The sequence below is a fragment of the Ambystoma mexicanum genome, chromosome 6q (assembly GCF_040938575.1).
Source record: "Ambystoma mexicanum isolate Mex_15411 chromosome 6q, UKY_AmexF1_1, whole genome shotgun sequence".
NCBI classification, from domain to species: domain Eukaryota; kingdom Metazoa; phylum Chordata; class Amphibia; order Caudata; family Ambystomatidae; genus Ambystoma; species Ambystoma mexicanum.
Genome location: NC_090937.1, coordinates 929,529,014 through 929,548,940, shown reverse-complemented (window position 1 = coordinate 929,548,940; position 19,927 = coordinate 929,529,014). Strand labels below are relative to the sequence as shown.

Here is a 19,927-nt window from a genome sequence, read left to right as displayed (position 1 = left end):
AGTGAATCTGTGTGGTACAGACTGCTACCAAGTGGGTTTACTGCCAAACACCTGTAGTCTTAAATCTTTTGCAGTGGTCCCAGAGGGAACTGCACAGGTTTCTGCCGAACACCGTGCTGAGTTAGCTCTTACGTTGTGCGGTCTGCCTTGCTTGTACTGTGCTCTTGTGCTTCACCTTTTATCTCTGTGGGGAAAGCAAAGGGCCATCAGCTGTGAGCTGAGTTAGCTCTTACGTTGTGCGGTCTGCCTTCTGATTAATTTCCTGATTTTGCCTGACCCTTAGGTTGGGATATGTCAGGAAAACGGCTTTAGTGTTAGTCCGTTGTCTTTTGTGTCGGGAGAATGTGTTCATGTATGAAAAGTGGCAAGGTAGGGTCTCTAATACGTGGTAGGATGGGGAAGAAGTGTTTACAGCCCTTGTAAAAGGGGTTTTGAGAAACTTAGAAGGGTGAGATTGATAGGGTTTGTGAGACAGACAGGAATGACCAGGATTGTTATCGTGAAGGAACAGGGGGGATTGTGGGAACTGTAGTGTTTAGTCCATGTAGACTGGGTGTTCGGGAAAGACGAACCAGAGGGATGTGGAGAAGAATTTTCAGGAGTATTCGGGGAGGTAATAGAAAAACAAGGATTCTGGAAGTTGTGGTTTTCGAGTGTAACAGGGTTGTTGGATTTTTATTGAGGGAGCTTCTTTGGTTGGAAGGGAGGTGGATGTGGAATAACCCCAAAAAGCCTCACGGACTTCGTCCCTGCTAGAATACTGCGTCTCTCCTGGGGTATTCCTCCAAGCATAACCCTGGGCTTGCCTAACAAGGTGATCCTCCCTCGCTTGTCCGCCACCAGAGTAGGTATCTGAGAGTGCCAACCCTTCGCAGGCCACCTGAATAAGGGAATCTTGAGGTCTACCTGGAAGGAGACCCTCAGGTTTCTTACACCACCTGCTTTTAAACTGTGTATGATAATACATTTTTTACACTGAGTGTTGCGTAAGGACTGTAATCCACCTACCACAAGTGCTAAGTGAAGAAAATGTACAAGTATTGTCAAATGCATGGAGTTTTCATGGTCGCAGAGAACCTAGATTTCATATGGAAATCCACATTGTTTTTGCACCTTCCAAAATCATGTGAATCCCATTGGTAATCATGTAATTGCCTTCCACCATGCATGGACATAGATGGCAGCATTTACGAATGGTTTTACAAATAGGTGCAAAACCGCACAACCACCCAGGTTTCCATGCAGAATTACCACCCATTCATGTTATCACTCATAAATGCATGGGGAGGCATGCTTACAATAAGTGTATGACTAAGTCTGAATGTCCACAAACTGAATCGCATGCTTTCAATGAAAGGTCTGGCCAAGATTGAAAGTGCTAAATAAACAAAGCAATCAAGCAATTACATTATTGTTTTGGGCAATTATTTAATGAAAAACCGAAAGTATAGTCTTACCTTGTGTACTCATAAAGTGCAGGCACAATACTTGTGTACTGTCTTCTAATTGCAAGTAAAGCGCCAGTATAACCACATAATATCAGGAGCTCATTCCGAACTCTAAACAAAAAAAGATATTTGATTGTGAGTTCACACATGTAGAAGAGGCTTCAGAATACATTGGACATTAGACAGTATATACAGTATATTTAGTTAAGAAAATGTATTGTCTTTCAGTGAAATAACAAAAATTGAGCCAACTTTATGGTGACTAGGTTATTCTAGTCCATGTTTTTTGCCATTTCCAACCAATATTAACTTACCAACTAATGATGTTATTCAAAACTTTCAGCATCCCCTTCTGCACACATGCATTACCTTTTCTATACATCAGGTGTGCACCATTGTTAGTTTAGTAAATTAAGTTTTAATCCATATGAATTAATGGCACATGGGTTGGTGGGAGCGTGTTGGGAATGTGAATGCAGGAACCAAGAACGACATGTTATTCCCTTCCTATATTCTGGCTCTCTCCATTCCCCAAAAAATGATTCCATTTCCGAGCAAAAAGAAAAAAAGAGTACAGGGAGGAGAAAATATCAGCCTGGTCAAGGGCCCTAGGGAAATATATTTGAAACCATTCCTTGGCTCAATTAAGCATCGCTTTTAGTGGAAGCATCAACAGAATAGAACCTGCTGAACATGGGTTGTGTGGCCCACAAACCAATCTTGCAAATTGTCTCTAACGGTTGCAGTGACGAAGTCTGCTACTTCATAGTAGGGACATCTTGAAGGTGGCCTGGAACCTCCCCGTGCTAACAGATGATTTACCTGGAGATAGTATGGGGAGGATCCCCTGGTCACCCACACTTAGCCCCATCCTAAATCAGGGTATGTCACATGATGCCCTTTCAGGACACTGTCCCTTTAAGAGAGACGGACTGCAAAACTGAAACAAGTCCACTTTGCTAAAAACTGAAACAAGTCCACTTTGCTAAAACATGGATTATTACCCCATCGCAAAGAGAGATCATTCATGTATTCAGGGGTCAGAGGAGTTGATAAACACTGCCCCTTAAAGGAAAATATACTTGGTGGGCGATGAAAACTTCATAGCGAAGGAACTAAATTCTCTCGCCACTGAAAGCGAACACCCGCTTATACATCAGCAGGCATTACACATTTTTCTGTGGTGCAAGCCCGCTCAGACATCAGAGTCACATCAAAATCCTTATGGCGCTCACCAGCGGGTCTGCACATACGCCAGGGGCACACCAGATTTTGTTATGTCGCTTGTACAGAGAACCTGCATGGACATAAGGGGCACACATGATTTTTCTACCACTGCTTGCATAGTAAGTCTGCCTGACAGATAAACACTGCATTTGATTCCTGGCAGCGCAAAGTCAGAGGAGGTGAGTAGGAAACTGGCCACAAATTCACTCTATGTCCCTCTGTGTAAAAACCCTGGAGAGCCCAGACTACTGCACCATACACTTTCAACAGCAGAAGGATGCCAGAAGGAGCTGTGCTGAGGATGAATACAACTACAAAATAGTCAGTCAGCCTTTTAAAAGTTTGGTCCAGCACCAAACCCCACAGCACATATAGGTGATCCAATTAGGTAGAGCCAATCAGAGCCTCTTGCTTGTTTACATGCACAGGCGCAGACCGGCAGCTTCAGTGGAGGGCTCACAATGCTATTTAAGCCCACATTCTCAGTCAGGAAGTGAGGGTGCTTGGAATAGGAATTGGTAGAATGAGTTTAAAGGAGGTTTGAGAGGGAGGAAAGAAATTGGAGGTGGTTGCAGAGCGAGGAAGAGTTGTTTGGATTGTGAGGAAGGAGTTTGAACGTGATTGAGAGGGAAAAAGAGTTTGGTTGCAGGTAGAGGAGATAAAGTCATCTGGAGGCGGTTGTGTTAAGACAGAAAGAGGACGTGTTAGCTATCAGAGGGTAGTTAAAGGCATGGTCTAGTAAAATTCTCTATTGTCCCTACGGGTCGGCCATGTTTTTTTTAAGCCTAAGTGGCTCGATTTTAGAAAACTTTCCTATGGACCTTACCCGAGTTTTCGTCCATTAAACGCACACGAAAACAAGCACCAGGGAGCCGACATTTTCTGATAATCGTATCTTTTCCCCGATCGCCCTGGCTGACCTGCTTTTGCGGCACTAAATCAATTCCCCCGCCCCTGAGCCTGACATTATCAAAACATTCATATTCCCCGCCTCTCTCCGTGACGTTACTGTGCTGCATAGGCAAACGCGCCCGGTCGTCTTCTGCGCGACCCCACACAGAACCCGGAAACCAACACAGATCAACTCACAACACAGCGCACCACATTTCGGAATATGAAAACTGTACTTTAAAATGAAACAGCAACACGGTACATTTGGTAAAGTACATTTATTTGACATTAAATATTCAGCAATTGCCATATGAACTCCGAAAGCCATTTATTTTCTTTTATCTGTATCCGCAATAACTGTTCCGTTTCATCTTGAGTCACGCGCTGTTCCTTTATGGTACACAGGGTGTTCATTTTCGTAAAAAGAATCACTTTGGAAGCACGGTGAACCGCAAGGCTGTTCCATCAACTAGGCACTAGTCCAGCCTAAAGGTTGATATGTTGCTTCTAGCCACTAGTACAGCATAAGGGCATGTGGGCCCTTGGCGATCGTCCCATAATATGGTGATCGTGCTCCCGTTGTTGAGACGAAGCTGCAGGTGTCTGCTGAAGAATCCATCCGCCGGTGTCTCAAACAGATGGCAGTGGCAGAATGGGATCAAATACCTGTTATGAAAACAAAAAAATTATAATTAGTCCCGGCCGCCGAACTTCATTAATATTACTCATTTTATTTATTACGGCCGATCAGAAACTATTTGCTTGCAAGGATAGTTCAATGGAGTATGTTCGTCTCTAAAATCAATGCGAAAAGTAACGAGATAAATCGAGGCCAACACACAATGATAAACAACAGTCTACATGCGTGAGGAATGATATGATATATGATATGGCATTTGTAACGCGCCTATACTCAAGTGTTTCTAGGCGTGACGAGGCAGGTGGGGAACAAGGGCAGACAGACAACGATCCTACTAGGCCAGGTGTCTTTCTGATCGCGCATGGGGAAGGGCTGTACATGGTTAGTTGAATACAAATTAAATAATAGGGCCAGCTGGTGGCAAGTGCAAGGTAAATGCCGGGAGAAGGGGCTGAAGGATACAGAGACAGTCCTGTAGGGCAGGTAGGCAGTGCAGGGAAAAGTGGCTGGGCCAAGGACCGAGATCGGTGAGACCAGTGGACCTGCATGCCCATGTGCCCACTACGAACACGTTTTACTTGCTTTTCCTAGCACTTCATTCATTCATTTATTCATGCATCCATTCATTAAATCTTCATTCCGATATAAAAGCGTGTAAAGATTTACTTACATTATATTTGAAATTTCCATTGTGTCTCTTCGTAATGCAGTCTGTAAAACGGACCGTGCTCTTGACAACGATTTTTCGTATACTGAACTAAAATGAAACTCTGTCTAGTTTCTGAATTTTCTGCCTTATCGTCTCTTACGTTATTGCGCACTCCCTTCAAATGTAGTTCTTTCGGCATGGTCCCTGTCTCAAGGTCAAAAAACAACAGACCCTTATACTTCCAGTGCGACTTGTGGGCCTCATCTGGGCACTGTCCTTCGCATTCTTTATTTGCAACATCACGTAGTATAGGCATCTGTAAGAACTTGAAGTTTAGAATCCGTCTATGTAGTGCGCCTCAATGTGCAAATGCGAACTGGCTTCTCTCCCAAATGCCGCGGCCCGCTTGGCTGGCGCGTTCTAAGTGCCTCAATTTTGTCCCCGTTGTCTGCGAGCTTTGCAGCCAAAATTGAGGCATTTAATTTTTGGCGGAAGGTCAGGGAAAGTATAAAGTACCACAGGATTTGAGTTAAAAGTGAGATTTATTGTTTGTTTGTTTTATTATTTGCAATACGCAAGCCTCCCCTCCGTTAACAGTGCGCAGCATTTACATTTACATGAGATGAGACATGAGAAAAATATATACATACACATATGTGAGGTGAATAGAGAGAATTCAAAGATGACACCCAGCTTGTTCGCCACCCATAATGGTGAAGGTAGGGGTTAGGTTTACAGGTACACTGTACAATAACATTTATTTACAAAAAGACAATCGTATTGCAATTATTGAAACCGGGATTTGTACTTCACAATCAGCTGTGCTTCGGGTGGGCGTGGCACAGTCGCAATGTTCGGTGGCAATGGATCAATGCTCTGCACAGAAACGTCCAAAATTCCATATCTGTGCTTCTCTAACACAGCAACAATAAGGCATTTCACAAAGTCGAACTGCATTTCATCATAGACTGGTTTGATCACCCATTGCTTACTTCGTTTTGAGTGCGATGTTTCATGCCCCTAAAGCTAAAATGCAAGCGCTTTGGCCTGTACTTTAGGCACATATTGTGGAACACCTCCAAATCTCCTGTGTGACAGAATTCTGTCAGTCCTCTCAAATCTCTTGATAGAGTTTTGTCGAAAACAATCTTCTCGATGGCTTTGTGTGTCGGTGAAGATGGAATCAACCACTTCTTCTTCCGTGCCTCCTATGGGGACAAAGGGCCATGTTCACATTGGTGGAAATGTTCATTTGTTGTCCAGCGGTGAACGTTGGTACAGTGGTGCATCAGTGACCGCCATTTTTCAAGTAGTATTTCCACTGACCCCTCACAAGTTTTTGAGCTCCACCAAAGATGGTTGGTGATAGAATGTGACCACTGCAAAATACTTTCAAAACCTTTTTTTTCCCTGTTTTTTCCCTGCAGCCGAGATTTTCTTATTGATTGATTTAGCAAGATGCCATACGTCAAATTGATGTTTAATATGTGGGAACTGCTCTCTCATTGTCTTGGCAATTGAAACGTGTCTATCCGTGGCTATGAGGTCGATGTGCATTCCCCTTGATTGTAGATATTCCACTGATTTTATAAATCCTTGTTTCTCCATGGCCACTGACGATGTACATTGTGTTACCTGCACGACCACCGAACTCACAATTTTCTTACTATCCATGTCCTGAAAGTGGTAGGTGCAGTACTTGGCAGAAAATCCAGAGCTTTCGCACTGTTCATCGCCGGCTAGCCTGAATCGTTTGCCTTCAAATGTACTTGCTAGAGACAATTGTTCAATTTTCCAAGCATCACTAATGGCCGGAAACAGATAATCACGTTGGTATATGTAGTACAGCGCTTTAGAAATGAAATGGAGTCCCACAAACTGAAAGAAAGCCTCTAACTTTCTAAAACTGGAGCCACTAAAAAGTGATGCAGCTGCACACAGTGGATTGCCTGCTGGCAGTTTCCCTAGCATCGGTTGTGCAGACCATGAGAACCTATGATTTAATCTACAGGCGGCATTTATTTTGACGTTACTGCCTTTTATTTGACGAGTCACATTAATCAAGGGCTTCCCACATACTTTCCCTCTAATGGAATGCACGCATTTCAGCATACTTATAATTTCCATCAAACAACTGTCGAATACAATGTATTTGCTCTCTTTCATTAGACTGTCATCCTGCGTCAACGTTGTTTCGGCCTGTGACGTTGTGGAGATTTCAACACATTGGAAAGTAATATCGCTGATATCAAGTTCTGATGCGTCTATGGATGCTGCGGCTGGTTCATTCTCTGTCATTTCGACATCTATTACTTCAACATTGATGGGAGAACACAACAATGTCGACAGGTTTTTTGGTGGCAAATTTCTGTCAGTATCCATACCTCTGGCTCTGCATGGACTGCCATGAATGGTTGTATTGGAGAGGAGGCATCCGCATCTCCCTGAAACACAGTACTTGCATTAGTATGCTTTTCAATATTGGAAACACAACACACACTTGTGGTCGACGGCACAGGTACATATAAAGAGATAACCACAAATGATGCATTGTCCAAAAGAATCAAGGAAAATCCAAATATGATCACATTTCATCGAATTATTTCAACGATTCCTTTACATCTGTATCATCTAAATGAGATGTTGTGATTGTGGTGGAAGCTCTGTCGTCTCCCTGAAACACAGTACTTGGATTAGTATGGTTTTCAATATTGGAAACATAACACACACTTGGGGTCGAACGCACAGGTACATATAAAAAGATAACCGCAAATGATGCATTGTCCAAAAGAATCAAGGAAAATCTAAATATGATCACATTTCATCGACTTATTTCTCCGATTTATTTACATCTGCATCATCTAAATTGGAAGTTGTGATTGTAGTGGAAGCTTCGTCGTCTCCCTGAAACACAGCACTTGCGTTAAGAGGGAAGAAAGTATAGCAAATGGAATCACGTTATATGATCACGCATGATGGAGCTGTCATTATCCATACCTCATGCTGCTGAAGAATATCTATGGATGTTGCAAATGTAGTGCGCACTTCCGAAAGCTGTTGCGCCGATTCGTATACGCATGGTCCCACTTCCACTTACCCTGGAATTACTTGAATGTCAGGCTGTGCATCAAGTGCAGGGGTTAACGCTCCATCAACTGCCTGAAACATAGTACTTGCATTAGTGAGGATTACAATAGTGAAAACATAACACACACCTGGGGTCGACAGCACAGGTACATATCAACGGATAACCACGAATGAAACATTGTGTAGAACAATCAAACGACAAGAATTCCAGCTCTGATGATGACGCTCGATGGAGCTGTCAGTATCCATACCTCCAGCTGTTGAACATCTAGAAATGTTGTAGATGTGGCGGACGCTTCAGCATCTCCCTGAAAGACAGTACTTGCAGTAGTATGGATAACACTAATTATAACTGAAAACAAACACCAGTGGACGATAACTAAGGTGTATATCAATTGGAAAGCACTAACCAAACATTCGGTAAAATGATTACACGATAAAATAAAAATATTACTTGACATGCATAATACAGGTCTGTAGCAGATTAGCCTAGTAAGATTACCTGATACGCGCTAGAAGTGGTTGATAACTGCGACCACGTCAAGGATGTAGAATGTTCTTGCTTCAGATTCAAGGGATAGTCAAGAAGTTGTAAAGGTAAATTAATGATTGAGAATGAAATGCCAATATTAAAAATAGCCATGTAAGGTGACAGAATACTTGTAAAATGCTCAATACAGCACAGTTCCCTGTTCCCATATATATACATTGCGTTTGTGGGTTATGAAATCGAAAAAGAATATATTGGTAAATGTCATTATTAAAAAAACTATACACTCATATCAATATCGAAATTATTACAAGGGATAGAACACCTACAATATCAATTAATCCGTTCGGATACCTACACACTACTGCAAGGCCTAAAGCTAAATCCAGACACTTGACTCACCGGTGGCGGAATGTGGACGAATAGATTGGGAATAGCGTTTGAGCAATTTCCGTGTCGTTCGCCGTTTATTCTTCTTTGTTACCCAAGATGTTGTGTACATGTCCAAGGAAAAGTGCCGGCTGCAGATGCGGTATCGATCACCCTTCTTGTCCTGTTGGACTCTACTTTCCAGCTCATCCAGTGGATATCCGCAATGTCTGACCCATTCTCTTATTCGATCAACAGTTTTCGGGAATACATGCATTGTAGTGCCTTCAGATTTAGCATGGGTCTTCGAAGGGCAACCGCTAATCGAACAGGCAGGCATTGTTGATAAATCTGAAAAGTAAATATCGACATTATTATGCAATCTTCAAAAATAAAGATTTGATACAAAAGTAAATGAATCATACAATGATCAATGCAAGGTTTGTTTTGGTCGCAGGAACTATACCAGTTCATTATGTGCGGCTTAGTATTTGCATAAGTTGCAGAAATGTATAAATGATGCGACTAAAAACTGAACATGTGACTCATCCCTTGGATGTTCTGTATTGCACGAGAAGGAAACATGCTTACATTATAGACTGGACCCCCGAAGGCTGCAATTCGATGACAATAGACACAGATGAAAATAAATAGATCTATTGATAGCATAGCAATGGAAACTCAAGTCAATAGCAATGAGACCAATGAACCTAGCACTATTGTGTACTCAACTCGCAAATAGATAGAAATTTAAAAATCTGCGAAATATGACTAGGATACATGGCCTTACCTTGACCAACAAACAGTTGGATTCAGCAAGCAGAGCAGTATGTTGCAGGAGAATAGGTGGGTGGCCACAGGTAGCACACTGATGGGTTTGCTCTAAGCGGTCCCAGAAGTTCACGGATAGCACGACGACGAGCAGATTAGCGTAGATCTCAGTGGTTGCCAGGTAACACGTTCAGGAGATGACTTGTAAAGCACACAGATGTTCTCATGAGACATATCAAGTGGTTTATAAAGTATTAGAAACAGGGGTGTGTTTGTGAATGAATGACGTATGTATGTCGTGGTCTTAGGGGGGCGGCCTGCTTCAAGGGGAGGCCTGGCTGGAGACACGGGGTCTGAGGAGGCCATGTGACCGATGGCCCCTTGGCGTGGGACACCTTTTGAAGTGTACATGTAGTTTGGCACCTTGGCCTTTCGCGCCCCTGACAGCCCCCCATGCCAGCGCACATCCACCGGTGCGAACCGCCTTTGATACAGGGGGGTGGGATGGATGGCCTTGGGGCGTGCAGATACGGCACAGGAAGACTGCTGAATGGAGACACACGTATGTGGATTGCAGGGGGGCGGCCTGCTTCAAGGGGAGGCCTGGCTGGAGACACAGGGTCTGAGGAGGCCATGTGACCGATGGCCCCTTGGCGTGGGACACCTTTTGAAGTGCACATGTAGCTTGGCACCTTGGCCTTTCGCGCTCCTGACAGCCCCCCATGCCAGTGCGCATCCACCGGCGCGAACCGCCTTTGATAGAGGGGGGTGGGATGGATGGGCCTGGGGCGTGCAGATAAAGCACAGGAAGACTGCTGAATGGAGACACACTTATGTAGATTGCAGGGGGGCGGATGCTTCAAGGGGAGGCCTGGCTGGAGACACGGGGTCTGAGGAGGCCATGTGACCGATGGCCCCTTGGCGTGGGACACCTTTTGAAGTGTACATGTAGTTTGGCACCTTGGCCTTTTGCGCCCCCGACAGCCCCCCATGCCAGCGCGCATCCACCGGCGCGAACCGCCTTTGATACAGGGGGGTGGGATGGATGGGCCTGGGGCGTGCAGATAAGGCACAGGAAGACTGCTGAATGGAGACACACTTATGTGGATTGCAGGGGGGCGGCCTGCTTCAAGGGGAGGCCTGGCTGGAGACACGGGGTCTGAGGAGCCCATGTGACCGATGGCCCCTTGGCGTGGGACACCTTTTGAAGTGCACATGTAGTTTGGCACCTTGGCCCGGCGCGAACCGCCTTTGATACAGGGGGGTGGGATGGATGGGCCTGGGGCGTGCAGATAAGGCACAGGAAGACTACTGAATGGAGACACACTTATGTGGATTGCAGGGGGGCGGCCTGCTTCAAGGGGAGGCCTGGCTGGAGACACGGGGTCTGAGGAGGCCATGTGACCGATGGCCCCTTGGCGTGGGATACTTTTTGAAGTGTACATGTAGTTTGGCACCTTGGCCTTTCGCGCCCCTGACAGCCCCCCATGCCAGCGCGCATCCACTGGCGCGAACCGCCTTTATATCAGTATATCGTTGCTTATCAATAACAAATGCCACATACCGGAGATTCTTGTGAGCACAGACCCACACTTCAACCGGTGTATTATAGTGGTCAAGACCCTAAGGCCTGTATAATCCAATGGTAATTGTTAGTATAGACATATGTGTGACTTTTATAGAGACATAAACCACTGAAAGACTTTGAACAAGTGTTATTTAGTGCATGCATTATCGAGAATATGTTATGTTAGCTTAGATAGATAGTGACCACCCTGCTTCACAGCGACCAGACCTTCACCCATTCGGAGCACAGATGTCTGACGTCCATCCTTGAATGGAGACACACTTGATTCATTTAAAAAATCGAAACAACCGTTGTTAAAATATATGTGGTGTTTTATTTTATATCTTATTTTCATGACACAAAAATACAAGACTTTAAAGATTATACAGGTCAGGTTGCAGCACAGCGAGAGAAAATCCCTTGTACTGACCGCTGTCACTCGGGAACGTTTCTCTAATGGCACGAACGGCACAGGCAGGTATCACTCTTCGAACGCGGTGTCCAAGCCTCCCGTGGAGCCACCATGTAAAGGAACGATAGGCCACCAGCCTGTACCACCTGTGAAAAGGAATGAAACAAACTGTTTTTAAATGACCAAGATAAGTTTAATAAACGTTTGTTGTCAATGACAATTCTTGTAACTAATGGCATTCTGCACGGACAAATGCTATCTAGACAATGCACACTATTGAACGACTTACATGTGTTACAATGATATGTAGATGTAATTTTGGATATAGTAGAAGAAGATGAAATAGGAGAGGCATGACAAGCAGAGTATACTTACTCGTTACTCGGATTACAAGGACGAACAGTTGCGCGAAGTTCGTGCATAAGCACCATCATTATTCTCAACACGGCCCGTGTGAGGCAGGCTGCCCTGAAGTCTGGCAGCTCGGTGATGCATTGCGGTCGTGGCTCGCCTTCCGAAATGTAGGCCAGGCATTCTGAGTTTTCTCGGCAGCAGCAGTTCTCATACTCAGTTGGCATTAGCTCGCACGGATTGCATGTGCACCAGGTGGAGACGCCGTCCATTCGACTAGGCCCAGGCTCTTCATCTGTTGATTCGTCCTGCCAACTGCCGTCCGAATCCCCATCGTTTTCGCATGCTTCCCTTTCCAGTAGTTCCTCCTCGGTATACTCGGGCTCGTACATGTAGGGCATTATTGTAGCCATTGTGTGTTAAACAAACTAAAATAATTTATAGCGGTGGTACTCGTATCTGTTCACACGGGCTACAAGCGGCGAAGGTAGCTGACCAGAGCACTGAAACGAGTCACAGAATACTCAAAGTAACACAGAGAGAGGAATGGAATCGAAAATCTGCTGCTGTGTGTTGTGAAACGGTCTGTTTATACTTATTGAGGAAAGAGGCGTCCTGCCATTTCCATGGCAACACGTCATTAACTGAAGCGCAGCGAATGTTGACACAAGACGTGCTTTGGCGTTGGGAAATGGGCAGTTCGAGTCTGCTGATGACAGGCTCAGGGGCGGGGGAATTGATTTAGTGCCGCAAAAGCAGGTCAGCCAGGGCGATCGGGGAAAAGATAGGATTATCAGAAAATGGCGGCTCCCTGGTGCTTGTTTTCGCGTGCATTTAATGGACGAAAACTCGGGTAAGGTCCATAGGAAAGTTTTCTAAAATCGAGCCACTTAGGCTTAAAAAAACATGCCCGACCCGTAGGGACAATAAAAATTTTTACTAGACCATGCCTTTAAGTGAGTAGGACAAGGTTGGTTGGAGAGATCATGAGGTTGTTGGGCAACATACAGAGGAAGTTAGTTGGAGAGATCAGGAGGAATGTGCGAGATATTTGGAGGAGGTTTATTTATTTATGTATTTGGCATTTGAAAGGCACTTATACATCAAGAAAATTGTGTTTCAAAAGGCCCACAGGGCAAAGGGAAGGGAACAAGGGAAACAGCAAGACAATGGAATATGCAAAATACAAAAAGCGGTCCTGCTAGGCCTTGTGAACATTTGGATCATGCAAGTGCAGAGCGAAAGAAGGGACGGGGAAGGGTGTAAGTGCTAGGGGATCCACAGAAGTGCCAGGGAGACAGTTGCAAGGCAACAGGTAAGTGCAAGAGCCGGGTGCGTGATCAACAGGTAAGAGCCAGGCAGTGACCACTACATGTAATAGGGGTCTCCAGCCCATACAACAGGTGCAAGCCTTTGAGGCAGAACAGGCAAAGTGGTGCTTGAAGGCAACTGCAGGGGGAGGACAGATGCTGCGGGCGATTGGACGGAAAGGCCAGGATACAGATGCACACATAAGGGTCCAGGCCACCAATCAGAGCGACTGTAGAGTGTAGCATGGGAGGGAGAGAGGGAAGGAGGAGGAGAAGAGGAAATTCTTGAGGTGCTTGCAAAACTTGAGGAGATCCGGCTGAAGATAGAGAGAAAGGGGGAGGCTGTTCCAGAGGAGGGAGCCAGCCGAGGAAAGGGAACGGCTGCCTGCTTTCTGCTAAGAGAAGCGCTTGACAAGCAGAGAGTTGGAGTCAGAGGATCGGAGGGATCTGGAAGGAGAGTATTTGGTGAGAGCAAGTTGCAGATTGCGTGGTCCCCTGCCTCAAACAGCCTTATGGATGATGCAGAGGGATTTAAATGTGATCCTTGCAGCAACCGGGAGCCAGTGTAGAGAGTTTAGGTCTGGAGAGATACCGTCCCTGGGCTTAAGGCCAAGGATAAGTCTCTGGATTAGCTAGAGGGGGGGGGGATGTAAGAAGGTAGATTAAGGAAGAGGCGGCTACAGTAGTCCATCCCCTGGAGAGTACCAGAGCTCTGGAGACATTGAGCTTGTGGGGGAAAGTGAGGAAGGGTAGGATGTTCCTGAGGAGGTAGAGTTGTAAATGGGCCTTATCGGCAAGGTCTAAGATGTGAGGAATGAAAGAGAGAGGAGTTGAAGATAACTCCCAGGTTTCAGGTCTCAGAAGAAAGAGAGGCGGGAGAGCCCATGGAGGGTGGCCAGAGTTGAGGGAGAAAAGAAGGAACAGGGTTCCCGATAAGAATAATTTCAGTCTTGCTGGCACTGAGACAGAGGTCAGGTACACCAAGAATGGATAGCAGACAGGCAATCAGGAGTGACAAAGGAGGTCAGCAGAGATGCAGATGGTAGTCTGAAGAAGAGTTGGGTGTCGTCTGTATACCACTGGAAGTGCAGGGAAAAAGTGGAGATAAGGTGAGCAAGAGGAGAGAGATAGATGTTAAAGAGCGAGGACGAAAGGGTAGAGCACTGGGGAATGCCACAGGTGGAGATAGAGGAGGGGTGAGGAGAAAGACGCCAGGATAACCTGGAGGAATGGTCAGTGAGGAAGGAGGTCAGCCAGTGCCCGCGCTGAGATACCAAGGGTATCATGGAGCCGTTTTATGAGGATGGAGTGGTTAACCGTGTCAAAAGCAGAGGAGAGATTGAGTAGAATTAGAATGGCAGGTGAGTTGGAGTCAAGTAATGCAAGCAATTTTTCACGGGTGTTCAGCAGAGCAGTTTTCGTGCCTATGGATGATCGGATCCAGATTGATGGTCGTGCAGGCGACCAACATGCTCAGTATGCTGGGTCAGTTGGGGGAAATTTCCAAAGGAAGGGAAAGATAGAGATGGAGCAGTAGTTAGCCGGACATGAGGGGTTGGCAGAAGGCTTTTTCAGGAGGGGGCGCACAAGGGAGTGCTTGAGGGAGGAGAGGAAAGACTCAGTGGCAAGAGAGTAATTGCAGAAGTCTGCGAGTGCAGGGGCAAGGGAGCCAATATTGTCCTTAATAGATTTGGAAGAACAGGGGAGACCTGTTTGGAAGAGACCTTCATAGAGCGGACAACTCTAATCTGGTGTGATAGGAGAAAAGGAGGAAATCTGGTGTGATAGGAGAAAAGGAGGAAAGAGTAGATGAGGGAGGAGGAGCGGCCAAGGGTGGTAGGGGGCTGGGAAGAGGGGAGGAGGAGGAGAGAGAGAACTCAGGATGTCCTGAGTTTTAGCAGTAAAGTGGGTGGCCAGTGCTGTGGGCCTGGGAAGGAAGAGGTGAGGTAGAGACTGCAGATGGATTGGCTAGTTCCTTGCAGATTTTAAAGAGTTCAACTGTGTTGTTAGAAGCTTCAGAGATGCGGGCCTGGGTGTGAGCCCTCTTCTTGGAGCGAATGGAGAGACGATACTGCCTTTGGAGAAGGCAACAGGCTAGTTTATCAGAGGGTGAGCTTGAGGTCTGCCACTTCCGTTCAGCAGCTCTACACTTGCATTTCAGGGCTGCTAGATCAGATGTACTAGGTGTTATGCTTGGAGGCAGGTTTCAGGCGGATCCTCATAACAGGGGCCACAGAATATTGAGAGTGTGAGTGATATCGAGAGCTAGATTGATGAGAGTCAATAGTTTAGTCAGTAGTTGGAGGGGGGGTCTGAATGAGAAAGCAAAACCAGCAACTGACACTTGTTTCATTGGGCAGATGTCCGCAGTTAGAGCCTGAGGGGAGAATAGAGAGGGTGAGAGAGGTGCAGAGTGGATGCCCTAACTAGGAGGATGGTGGTTTGAAACATCAGGGGTGGCTAGGCAAGTAACTGTCATTAAGATCAGGAATGTACGAGAGGATGTGCATGCAGGAGTTATGGGTGAGACTCTGATCTGAAAGGATTAAAAAAACATTGCTGTTGATCTGCACAAGGGTCCAAAAATCCTTCAATTAACTTCAAAGTCCTGAAATGGATAGGTTCAGATACAGAGAGACCAATAAATCTGCTCAGTTACTGGAAGTATATTTTATTCGCAAAGTTATAAATGTATCCAGCCAACACGTGTTTCGACCTGAAGGTCGTCCTCAAGGCAACACTGATTATATTTCAATCCTTACATTTTTGCTATTGCGGTGCTTGTCCAATGGATCCTGTTATATTTCAATCCAGGTGCACTATGTCCAAGGTGAAGAGCGTGTTCACTTGTTTAGCAATGTACAAATACCTCTAAATGGAACCTGGATTCGGGTAAAAATCCCCGTGTTACGAGTATTGAAGGATTGAAATATAATCAGTGTTGCCTTGAGGATGACCTTCAGGTCAAAACATGTGTTGGCTGGATAAATTAATGACTTTGGGAATAAAATATACTTCCAGTAACTGAGCGGATTTATTGGACTCTCTGTATCTGAACCTATCCATTTCAGGACTTTGAAGTTAATTGAAGGATTTCTGGACCCTTGCGCAGATCAACAGCAATCTTTTTTGAATTCTTTAATGTTGAGAGGGGTTTAGGGTATCCCATCTTCTTGTTGCTGCTGCATCAGGTCACTTACCTATATTGGAGACTAAGCGCACCACTACCTGTGTTACTTTAACACGTTTTTTTCCTGATCTGAAAGGATCAAGCCCCGGTGGGAAGAAGAATGAACACATGGAATGGTGTCAAGGACGTGAAGGACTAGAGCAGGCATAGAGAGCTGGAAAAGGGAGTAGGAGTCAGGACCATGAGGCAGGGAGCTAATAGAGGTCCTCTTACAGGTCACCTCTGCAAACATATCTGGAGAGATGTTGGAGAGAACTAGGGAGAAGGGAGCCAGAGCAGACCAGAGAAGAAACTCATGATTTATTCTATCCTGCCCCTGTGTTTTTGATGTCCCAAGACTATTACATCCTACATGCCGACAGACCAGGAAGCGCAGCTCCATCATCTCCTCACCCACAACAAGCTTGTTTGAATCACTCACCTGCCGGTTCTCTCTATCTCACAAGGAATCCATCACCTTCCACCTAATCTTCAGACCACCTCACAGGAGGGACTCTTTCATTGCCGATTATCCAGAAGGATTTCTGAACTCTGTCCAGGAGGGGCAGAGGTTCATAAGGCCAACCTAGTTTCTTGGAACAGGGTAACCTCTGGACAAGCCAGACCAATCAGGGTAGCTATGGCAGGCGGTCAAGACTAAGACTCAAGAGGGGTGAGGGTGACTGAAGGACCTCAATGAGCACACAGAGCAAGGACACTTACAAATTACTCCAGACAGGTGTTATATTAAAAATATAGACACATTTATTACAAGGCCTTTGTAACATAGACCATAGCAAAGAATCACAGTAACCCTAAGTAAACCAATACATCACACTCAATACAATATATATACAAGACCAGGGGGGTTTAAAGGGATGACTACACGAAATATGTTAACAACCTAGAGGGGAAGGAAACAGGCAGTGGAGTTCATCTTTAGTCCCAATTCAACATCAGTTATTCACCTCACCAAGAGGCAGTCAAAGCCCTAAGAAGAGTGGAGCCTTGTGCTCAATAGTACATGCGTGCCAATGCACGCGGTTGTTCCAATGGACAAAGCAGGATCTCTTTAGGGGTCTCTAACAGCTCTGGAAGGTGGATAAGGCGATGAAGAGTAAGTTCCCACTATTCAAGAAAGACCTCCACTTGAAGGCAGAGGGAGTTCGAGAGTTTGGGATGGAGTTGCTATTTCCCAATAGCAGTGGACAGGAGAGGGGCCGCCAGGGGCCACTCGTGCGGAAAGTTGGGCTCTGGCGCTAGGGGCCACCGGTTGGGGTAAAGATTACTCACCGGTCCCTGAGGCAAGGAGACCCAAACTTTGGCAGCTTAGTCCAATTCGGTTGCAGGTTCGACGGTGGCAAAAAGGACATCTCGGCACCTTTTAGTTCCGAGTTCCAGCGAGGATTCCCAAACGGGACAGTGGCGATTTCTCCACTCCGGGTGGATGAATCGCCCCAGTTTCACTGCAGCAGGCTTCAGGGTCAAGAGAGTCACAAATGCAGCAGACTTGCAAAGGACGTTGCCACAGCAGCGCAACACGGTAACCGCGTTTACTCCGGTCCGGGCGCACTCGTCTCACTTCAGACCTGGGAATGCCAAGTTGCCAACCTGCAAAATGTTTATATGATGCACCCAACTGTACTATTGTATAACATTCAAATGCATTAACTACCTTTATCTGTATCCCCTGTAACTAAGTTCCCTACAAGTAACAGCGCCTCAATGCCCAAGGCCTGTTTGCGCACTATACAAATGTACAAAAATAAATAAATAGGAGTACGAAATTCGGTGTGAGTGTGCAGTGGACACAGGGCTAGCAGTATACCAAGTTTCGAGGGCCTCCAAGAAACGACAGCGGAGACAGAGTAAAGGTCCTGCATAAGCTGGTCAGCCCACTGGTTGGCCCAGGGACACTTCCGAGAAAGCTTACTTGCAGGTTTTGTGGAAGGTGCCGAGAATAGTTGGTCTCACTATTCCAATGGGTCGAAGCGTCTTCGCAGACCTTCTAGGACAACCAGATGCAGCGGGGTCCCACGGGACGACAGCGGGTGCAGGGTGCCAAACCTTCCAGCGGGTCACCAGCGGTTCCTCGACTCAGCTTCGTAGTTGCAGGATATTTGGATCCTATCCTTTGTTCAGTGAGAACTCAGGAGATCGACGTGGCAGTGGTGTTTCCAGCCTCCTCTTACCCAAAGTTGCCTTTGCGCCAAAACGGAGAGGACCCAACGGGAGATCTGCTCACAAACACTCACTCCATACGTGGACCAACCACAGACCACAGTGGTCTCAGGCATTCAGGACACTGCAGACTCTCTGGCACCCAGGATAAGTATTGGGACCAGACATCCCAGCCCACATCCTGGAGGCACACACACAAGGCATGCAGAAGCCTGCAAAAGCATTGCGATTTGCGGGAAAATGCATGACCAAATAAGGACTGGCCTGGGTCGACTCGACCTGGGGAAGGTGAAGGGGCAAGATGGCCAAAGGACAGGACAAAGAACCTTGTGGCATGGCCATTTTGGAGCCAGGCCACCTATTTGTGCCAAATGTGGTTAACATGGCAGGAAAGGGTTAAAACTAATGCGAAACGATAGCTGCCACCAGTCCTGTCCATGACACATCTGCGCAGTTCATAAAAAGTCCAGCAAGAGTATCTAGGGCCTTTGGAAATGACTATAGACCCAAGTGTGCTGTATAGTAAGATACATTGCACACTTGCTACATGTTGCACCAAAGTTGCAACATGAGGAAAAGGACTAGGGAAACAAAGTTTCCCAGTATTGACTGTTTTAAGGGCATTTTAGTTTCCCCATAAAAAGTGAGCGAAAGCCCAGAGGAGTACAGCTGAAGGCTGCGCTTCTCTGGCAAAGTCAGTCAGGCATGTCTAAACAGCAGCAAAAAGTTTGGGGGTCGACACATGGAGGGAAAATTACATTCACATGTGAAATCTTTCCTAACACCGATATTTCCAACGTATGCTCCTCTTCCAAATTAGCACACTTTAATAATGACTTTTTCTCTGAGATTTTAGCGTCCTGAGTCTCAAGCCGACAACCACACCCGAAGCATGCTTTTTGCACTGACCAAATCCATGAACCTTAAGCAAATCGTCCTTTCCCCCACATACACCAAAGGAAACATCCTAGGCTTAGTCTTCAAATCTTCCCCCCTTTATCGCCTGTGCAGACACCATCCTACTCAACTGGTCTGACCATGCCTCCATCCCATTATTGGTCACCCACTCAACTATGGCCCACAAGGTTCAGGCTAAATGCCCCGTCACTCAGTGCCACTCATTCAAAACCTACCCAGTGGTCAATGAGCTAGAAGCAAACTTCGCAGACTTACCCACCATAGAGAATTTCTTGATCCTCCTAGAATGATTCAACAACTCTGCTAAGAAACTGCTGGGCATTTATGCCCCCCCGCCCTAAAATCCAGCTACGCTAAGACCAAACCATCCGCCCCTAGACCCCAACGACCTAGACAACCACTGGCCCATTAAGAACCTCCTGTTTTGGGGAAAAAATTTAAAAAAGT

The 19,927-nt window shown here is 46.0% G+C and overlaps 1 protein-coding gene across 3 annotated transcripts in view; it reads right to left on the bottom strand.

Annotated features, from left to right (window-relative positions):
• Window positions 1-19,927, bottom strand: part of WDR17 (WD repeat domain 17) — a 2,439,098-nt gene that overhangs the window by 210,169 nt on the left and 2,209,002 nt on the right. For all 3 annotated transcript variants that reach the window (XM_069631441.1, XM_069631439.1, XM_069631440.1), the window contains one exon: window positions 1,458-1,559. In XM_069631441.1, coding sequence (XP_069487542.1) covers window positions 1,458-1,559 — 102 coding nt within the window. The remainder of the gene's footprint in view (window positions 1-1,457; window positions 1,560-19,927) is intronic.